The 9346-nt window shown below is 43.8% G+C and overlaps 1 protein-coding gene across 1 annotated transcript; it reads left to right on the top strand.

Moving 5' to 3' along the window:
• The first annotated feature begins 425 nt into the window (after nucleotides 1-425).
• On the top strand, nucleotides 426-2909 carry LOC135505513 (uncharacterized). The gene has a single exon (XM_064924586.1). The coding sequence runs from the start codon at nucleotides 426-428 to the stop codon at nucleotides 2907-2909; it is 2484 nt and encodes an 827-aa protein (XP_064780658.1).
• Nucleotides 2910-9346: the final 6437 nt, after the last annotated feature.

Here is a 9346-nt window from a genome sequence, read left to right as displayed (position 1 = left end):
CATTCACTTAATGTGACCATCTGTGTGCATGAGTCCTCCAATCCTACTTGATCCTTTTAGCTCCTCAGTCTCTCTAGCTCCGTTTCGTTGAGGAGGACTGCATAGCTTCCAGAAGCCTCAGCCGGACTGCACATCCACGAAACCCAGAAGAATGTTAAAAATGATAGATAGTCGGTATGAGCCATCTATTGAAGAACCCAGTAAAGAAGATTGATTGAGAAGCTGAATTGCTGTTAAGTTTTTGTAAGATACGCACCCTGCTGAACACACAAGTTTTCAAAGGCAATCAGACATACGCACCAATGGATGAGCAAGACTATCCTCACGTAAGAGGTTAAAGATTTGGTTCTGTATCTCTTTATTGAAATTATATCGTAAACGAAGAACCAAAATCAAAATTATTTTTCCAACATCTGGACGTAAAAATGGGCTGTTCCCCATCCAAGGGTCAGCTTTTCCCCGGGGTCGCAGATGGGATCCACAAGGATCCGCTGCCAGGACCACCAAAGTTGGAAGACATCAAACCTGTTGAGGGAGAAAACCAAGATATTGACGATATGGATATTGACAAAGAATTAGAGGAATTCTCATTATCAGAGGTGAATCCTATGGCCCCTCTGGGCAAAGTGTCGGACATGGCCCCCAACACAGCCGTTGTGTCAAACCCAGGGGCTGTCTCTGAAATCGAGGTCAAAATGACGTCTCAGGTGAGAGACATACAGAGTGAGAAATTACTGGAAAAGCAGGTGAAAAAGGTAGAGCAGCGAAGGAAAAATAAGGGCGTCAAACAGGGTCGCCGAAAAGAAAAGGAGATAAATACCTCCATCGTGCAGGGGAAGGTGGACCTCCCCATGCACATTGTGAGAGCTCACCAGGCCGCCTACAAATACCTGAACCCCAACATCTCCAAGTGTGAGACCCTGCTGGAGATGCTGGACCAGGTGGCCCAGACCCACCTCTCCCTGCAGCCCATCATAACAGTCATTGTAATGTGCTTTGAGGAGGTCAACCAGGCCCTAGAGGAGATGGCTGATGATGGCGAGCTGATGCTGAAGGAACATGGCAACCACATGGCCTGGCCCTCCGAGACAAGGGCCCCATATCCCATCCCTGCCAAGCCCAGTGCTGACCCATCAGAACCCCCGCCAGACCTGCTGCAGCAGCTGCTCCAGGATTCCACTGAAAAGTTTAAGCTGGTGGGGAGCTCGGTCCAAGTCCTGGGAGACACCGCACTGGAAGATGCGGCAGACTACTTTGCCTCGCTATCTAAACTACTGGGCAAGAGGCTGCAGGCCAAGCGAGCGGTAGAGGAGCGTCTGAGCCAGGTGCTGGCATGCGTGGAGGCAGCCGCCAAGTGCAACCTCGATGACTTGTCTCTTCACAGCTTGGACAGCGGCATTGGGGGAGAGAATGAGTCGCTGACGGGATCAGAGCGTCAACGTCGCCAACGGGGGAGTTCTGGGCCCGGTGGCAGTGCTCGCCCCACACCCCTAAGCCATTCACCTGACAAGGTATGCCTTAATAAAGGTGAGGAGGAAAATGAGGAAGTGGATGATGATGAAGATGAGGAGGATGAAGAGAGGTCAGGGAGGGTGCGGTCCAACTCTTCCTCGTCAGAACCCATTCAGACCCCCAAGCGCAGTGAGAGGCAGCCACCCAAACAACCCCAGACCGCTGCCCCCTTGGGCAGGCCAGTGAGACCGCCACACTCACAGTCCATAGAATCTTTCGATGTTCAGGAGCTGCAACAGAAAGACCTGGACCAGCGGATGGGAGACGACACTCTGAGGAGACACTCTTCAGGAAGGAGGAAGGTTTCTAGATATGAACTCAAAGGGTCCGCGAAGGCAAACCAAACACCAACTTCTCTACCAGCGATAGCACCACAACCCCCTGGCCGCAACTCCGTCAAAAGACTCATAAACACATTCAGCGGTGGGACGGATGTAGGACAAGTCCAAAGTCTCACTAGTACACACCTTAGGGGGTCTAGGAGGAGTGAAACTCCAGGTCCTCCCTGGCCAGTGGAAGGCAGGGAGGACCTAGACGTGGACTACCTGCCCCCACCTCCCCCTGAGGTCCTGATGGACAACTCCTATGAGAGCAACGAGGAGAACCCTGATGATCTGGGCGGGGAAGAGGAGGCCATCACCAGTAGGGGCCACCCTGTGCCACACCAAACAAGCGCCACCTGTCAGCGCCTGAGGGCCTCGTTGCAGACCATGACGGTTCTGCCCAACCGTGGCAGTGTCGGACCAATCAGGCAAGATACCTTGGTGAGGGGAGATCATCAGGCTACATCGCTATACAGTCAGGCCTGCAAGATCATCCACCTGCGCAATGCAACTGAATCCACTCCTACGAGACCTGATCAGGGGGTTCGAGGACCCCTTAGAGCTGGGGTGAGCCTCAGGCAAGGAAGCAGCAACCACTATGGGGGGGAGTATTACCCCACCAGCATGCCACCAACCATCCCAACAGTCTACAGAGTTCGCCTACCACCCTCTTGTCCCTCTATTCACCAAGAACTATCAATCCCCCCTGCTTTATCACAGCCTAATCCACCTTCACGTCCATCCTCACCCCGGGTCCTGAGATTGAGCACAAAGAAGAGTGGTGAAGAAGACAGGTCACCCTCAGTGTCCTTCAATGATGCCCGATCGGTGTTCTGTCAAAATAGCCAATCGAACTCCCAGATCTGGACCCCCAGCTCTACGCTACCCAGGGCCTATGGTGAGCCCTCCCGGGGAAGGCTGTCCACACGAGGGTTCCAGACTGTCAGTAGGCGCAGCCAGTCTGACCAGAGACCCAGCCTGATGACACAACAAGACGAATCCCTTGTCCCAGGCACATCACAGGCCAGGACTGGAGGAAGTGCGTCAAATATCACCAATTACAGTGAGAGGTGAGTGTCTCCCTTTACTCCCTGGGTCTAGCTAAAAGTTCAATGCACCTTATGTGATGATCAAACCGGCTCCGGGAGGCGTCAGCGTGCACCATCGTGCGCATGTTAAGTTTGTCATTTTAAAACGCGAATTGATCATTTGAAAACCGATTTGCAATTATGTTAGCACAGCTGAAAACGGTTGTTCTGATTAAAGAAGCAATAAAACTGGCCTTCTTTAGACTAGTTGATATCTGGAGCATCAGCATTTGTGGGTTCGATTACAGGCTCAAAATGGCCAGAAACTCACTAGTCTATTCTTGTTCTGAGAAATGAAGGCTATTCCATGCGAGAAATTGCCAAGAAACTGAAGATCTAACCAGAACAGAAAGAGGTGGGAGGCCCCGGTGCACAACTTAGCAAGACGACAAGTACATTAGAGTGTCTAGTTTGAGAAACAGACGCCTCACAAGTCCTCAACTGGCAGCTTCATTAAATAGTACCCGCAAAACACCAACTTCAACAGTGAAGAGGCGACTCCGGGATGCTGGCATCTGTTTTTTAACCCAATATCCTGTTAGCAGTGTTTCCATCACCATCACCCACACACCCTACCTACTGGCTCCAGATTTAACTTGAAAACCACCTTTTGGCATAATCCTGAACAGATTAGATCTCCTTCCCCACTGCATCTCTCAGCTACCTGGCCCGCTACCCCACATAATCCACCCATGCACTGAAGCCTATTCTTTTCCTGTTGTTTTATAGGATGATCAAGGGTCTTGTGACAGAAGGGGAGAACAAATCAGATCCAAGTGATGCTGCTCCTACTGACTTGAACCCTGAGCAGTAGTTCATGGCAGCCTGCCAGGGCAGAATCTACCAAGCGAATTAGAGGGTGATGATTGAGCATAGAAAGGGATTATGGATTAGGACTCTGAAAGCTAGAGTTTTTCCATCTCTTCTAATGAGAGAGGAGGTTTATTCTAAGAAAGTGTGTTAGGTTGCAATGGAGAAAAATATTTAATATATGTGTTGGTTCTATAACTTACTCTGAAATCTTAAGTTTTACAGTAATGAATGAAAACGTTATTCCAACAACAATAAAATGTACTAAATTAGGATTTGTTGAAGATTAATAATGATATAATATATGATAATAATAATATTTGCAATCTGTCAATACATTGGTTGAAAATAAAAATGTATGATTGACTATGACTAATTATATATTGGTAAAAGTATTTGTTTCCTGTTCATGTCATACTGTTTTTGAATTAGCATTTGAACTGTTGGCATTTTTGTTATACAGTAACTACAGTGTTTGCTTATAAATGTTGTTTTATTATTGTTATTCATAGTCACCTTTTTTGTATTTTGTTTAATTCTACTTCTTTCCAACTTTGTTTGTAAGAAATGTTGTAAAAAAAAATAGTCTGTGATTCATGAGAAGAGCAGTGTGATTTAAACAACACATTACCTCACCCAGCCATAAATAGCTTCCTGATTCCTCTCACATACAGTTCTCACAAACAAACAAACAAACGGACGGACGGCCGCAACGCTACTCGTGTGCACACAGGCAACTAACTGTAGACAAGATCCCACAAAGCACAATGAGGAAATGGCTGCCTTAAATCTGATCCCCAATCAGAGACAACGATAAACAGCTGTCTCTGATTGGGAACCATACCAGGCCAAAATAAACCATTAATCACCTAGATGACCCACCCTAGTCACTATCACGCCCCAACCAACAGAGAATAAACAGCTCTCTATGGTCAGGGCGTGACACCCAGTGGCATTATGTACCCATTATTTTAGAGGGGGCACAAAGTATGTGAGGATTGAGGGGGGTAGTCAAACACCTGAAACAGCCCTTTCCATAATAAGTATGCCTAATGTTTACCTGTTCAATTGAATTAATGATACACATTGATTATTTAGGAACTTTTATGCCTTACGAGTTTAGTACAACTGCCACACTGGTATACAGTATCATGATCCAATAGTTAAAACATGCCAGCTAAGACGCTTAGACAACTTGATTAACTTGATTGATAGCCTGAAATGGCTTGGTAGCTAGTTAGGATGTTGGGAGATTGGGAACCTATCCAGCTGTCTAGCTAGCAAGCTAGGTGGCTAGTATTACAGATACACAACACAATGGATTAGTTTTATTTATTCAAGAAGTAATCAATATGGTACATACGGTAGCTTGATCAAATTCATTTACAAATATACCTCCTATGAGTCCTGCCCATCACCTGCAGCTAAAATCAGATCAAACCCCCATGTGTGTGTCACTCGACACTCTCTCCTCTTCCACTGATGATAATATCTGCACGCACTAGATACTAGAGTATCTAGAATCCTACCTAGCATGTCTTTGCTCCGTGGTGCACCTTGGAAGGAACCACTTACTAGGGAGAATGGGGGGGGGTATTCTTTGTCTGGTCCAGTCAGTGCGCTCCCTCCACAAAATACAGCTGACAGATCTCGTTATAAATAATTGTGATAAAACATGGGCTAAAAAAATGTAGTTTAGTTATTAATAAATAAATAAAATGTAAAAGGACAAATCTGAGGCGGCACATGCCCCCTATGGGCATGACACCTCTGGCATGACAATCATTATAGGTTATATTCTGTTGTTATAGGTTATACACTTGTTTTTTAATTTACCTGATAATGGAGTATGTCTTCCTCAGGAAAGAGTAAACTGCTCATTTTCGAAAACAATTTGAATTGATACGGAATTTGAATAATCTATTTACTATATTGCAGAACTTAAAAAGCCATTACAACATATGTTTTTTTCAACAACAGGTTAAGGTAAATATTATCAAAGGCTGCACTGAAATCTAAGAGTACAGCTCCCACAAACTTCTTATTATCAATTTCCTTCAACCAATCATCAGTCATTTGTGTCAGTGCAGTACATGTTGAGTGCCCTTCTCTATAAGCATGCTGAGTGTCTGTTGTTAATTTGTTTACAGAAAAATAGCATTATATTTGGTCAAACACCATTTTTCCCAAAAGTTTGCAAAGAGCCGGCAACAAGCTGATTGGTCAACTGATATAACCAGTAAAGGGTGCTTTACCATTCTTGGGTAACGGAATTACTTTGGTTTCCCTCCAGGTCAGATTAAAAATAGGAGTGGCAATATAGTCCGCTACCATGTCCAGTAGTTTCCATTTAAGTCTTCAAAACTGAATGCTGATTGGTTAAAAGAGCATTCCAGGCTGTGTGTATTCCACAAATGAGCACCGGTTAAATCTATGACGTTAAAATACCTATTTACTCTGTTCCATCTGACTGCGCAATCCACTGTATCATCAATTCTCCACTATAAAAATAATCTAGACATTATCTCACATTTCTTTTACACTAACATGTAGTTTTCAACAGCAGAGATTTGTATAAACCTTGCTGTCTGTCTCTCCGACATTTACAACATTGTTTAAATGTTACATTTCAAACTGTCCCATTGTAATGACCATGTAGGGGCCGGAGGTCGGGACGAGAGAGAGGCAGGCAGCGTTTCTCAACCAGTCGAAATCATGAATCAGCTGGCATCATTTTTTATGGATATATACAAAGAAATGTCAATTGAAAAAAAGGTCAAACGAAACAGTCTTTCCAGCTTCAGTTTGAAGTTAGTGTTAGAGCTCTGTGTGGTTGGCTAGTTCCTCTGAAAAGTGTCCTAACAAGAGAGCACATTTTCTATGGCAGGTGAAATAGTGCCTCATCAGCTCATTGTTATAGACGTATCCAAATACATGTCACTAAAAAACAGCTTAATAAACAAATGCAGCTGCTGCTGTTATTCTGTCTACGCTGTTTGACGTAACTAAATTAGTTGGCGAGCTAGCAAGCAAGGGATAAGAATGTTGCCAGCCAGTATGGCAATGGAACATTTAGAACGAACGACGTCCGTAAATACAGAACAAAAAGACTGAACTACTGGGTCGCATCTCTGGCAACGGAACCAATAGAACGAACGACCAGCCGGCTTGGGTAGCAACCCTAGATTTGTTTCGGGACTATATCTGGAAGGAAGGATGAAATAGTAATAACTAAATAATGTTTTTAATTATAATATGTGAATCATTATTTAATTACGTTGGTAACCTGTTGTATAAAAGTGATAATGCCCTAGAAGCCTGTGTTTGGAGGATATATTGGCACGTTTTGCCGGCCCGAGACAAACAACAATTATTTTCCCACCTCAACCACAAACCAACTTTACAGAATTCAAAATTACAATGATTTTCTTTCATTATTAGCAGCGGCGATTTTAGCACGTTAATCTTGGTGGGGAAAACTCCCCAAGTATTTTTTAGATCCATGCCAGCAAAGCCTCTACACATCACAACATTAAAAATACATTTAATTGCACTACAACGGTGACAAACGGTGCCCACAAACTGTTAGGGCCTACATAAAGCTGTCCCAACAGCATAACTTTCTTTTCAGCACCATGGAGTGAATCCTTACCACTGCTACACCTGGCTATCAGCAGAGCTTTGTCTGGTAGAAAAACAGTAAATTCATCTTCCTTTACTGCCTTTAAAAAAACATAGCTGATATGGCTGACTTGCTTAAACAAATGTGGTTTGACTGACAATTGAGATGTACAAACTATGGGATAAGAGGACAAACATGGGCCGTTCTTACAGTATTCTCCCTGTATACCAAGTCAGAACCGTAGGATGAATAAAGGGGGCATATAAGCAGACAATGAAAGCTCTTACAATATTTGATGATGGCATTTCTCTAAAACAGGCCATAGGCTACATGTGCGCCACCAAGTCAGAACAGTAGGCTAAGTTATGAGCAGCCTGGAGGCGTGTTGGGTCATTGTTCTGTTGAAAAACAAAGGATAGTCACACTAAGCACAAATCAGATGGGATGGTGTATTGCTGCAGAATGCTGTGGTAGCCATGCTGGTTAAGTGTGCCTTGAATTCTAAATAAATCACAGACAGTGTCACCAGCAAAGCACCCCTACACCATCAAACCTCCTACTGCATGCTTCATGGTGGGAACCACACATGTAGAGATCATCCGTTCACCTACTCTGTGTCCCACAAAGACACGGCGGTTGGAACCAAAACTCTCAAATATGGACTCCTCAGACCAAAGGAGAGATTTCCACCGGTCTAATGTCTATTGCTCGTGTTTCTTGGCCCATGCAAGTCTCTTCTTCTGATTGGTGTCCTTTAGTAGAGGTTTCTTTGCAGTAATTTGACCATGAAGGCCTGCTTCACGCAGTCTCCTCTGAACAGTTGATGTTGAGATGTGTCTGTTACTTGAACTGTGTGAAGGTATTATTTGGACTTTAATTTCTGAGGTTGGTAACTCTAATGAAGTTATCCTCTCCAGCAGAGGTAACTCTGGGTCTTCCTTTCCTGTGGCGGTCCTCATGAGAGCCAGTTTCATCATAGCACTTGATGGTTTTTGCATCTGCACTTGAAGAAACTTTCCCATTTGGCAGATTGACTGACCTTCATGTCTTAAAGTAACTTGTGACTGTCATTTCTCTTTGCTTATTTGAGCTGTTCTTGCCATAATAATGACTTGGTCTTTTACCAAATAGGGCTGTCTTCTGTACCTTGTCACAACACAACTGATTGTTTCAAGTGGCCGGGGACTTTAATGCAGGGCAACTTAAATTGACCTAATTTCTATCAGCATGTTAAATGTGCAACCAGAGGGAAAAGAATTCTAGACCACCTTTACTCCACACACAGAGACACGTATGAAGCTCTCCTTCCCCCTCCATTTGGCAAATCTGACCATAATTATATCCTCCTGATTCCAGCTTACAAGCAAAAAATGAAGCAGATGAAGCAGATGCTAAGACTGGAATTTGTTGAAAACAAATTTGCTTCCTATTTATAAAGAAAATGGAGAACAAGCTAGGAAGCTAAAATACGGGAGTTTGGTGCAGGTAAAGCCTACTAGTGCAAAAATAATATTGCTATTTTGTCAAAACGATACAAGATCAAAAATAATATCTTAATTTTGAACTATTGATTTTTAAGCACCTCTAGTGGTAAAGGAATGTGCTTTTTATCAAAACATATATTTTTAGGATGTTTAATTACATCATGCCTACTCAATCATTAATTCCATTTAATTCAACCATACATACAGTGTAGGCCCTCCGTGTTATTTACATGTCTAACCTATCACTCAATTCAACATTCTTGAAACATCTAACAGTGGGGATCGTAAGGGCCTGCTTTTTCACACATTTATAGCTCCAACAGTATTATTTACCAGGGAAAGTTGTCGTAGATCCTTCTGCACCTAATCCTCTACTCTGCCAGGGTCCTGTGTCACTTAAAATTGAGTAGGCTTTCTGACAGTTGTAGCCTCCATTGCAATGCACACCTCCTCGGCATTGGTTATACACTTATAACTAACATACTCTCCTCGTGCTTTCGGTTACAT

This window comes from Oncorhynchus masou, chromosome 19 (assembly GCF_036934945.1).
Source record: "Oncorhynchus masou masou isolate Uvic2021 chromosome 19, UVic_Omas_1.1, whole genome shotgun sequence".
In the NCBI taxonomy this organism is placed as follows: Eukaryota; Metazoa; Chordata; class Actinopteri; order Salmoniformes; family Salmonidae; genus Oncorhynchus; species Oncorhynchus masou.
This window is presented reverse-complemented; position numbering and strand designations above follow the sequence as displayed.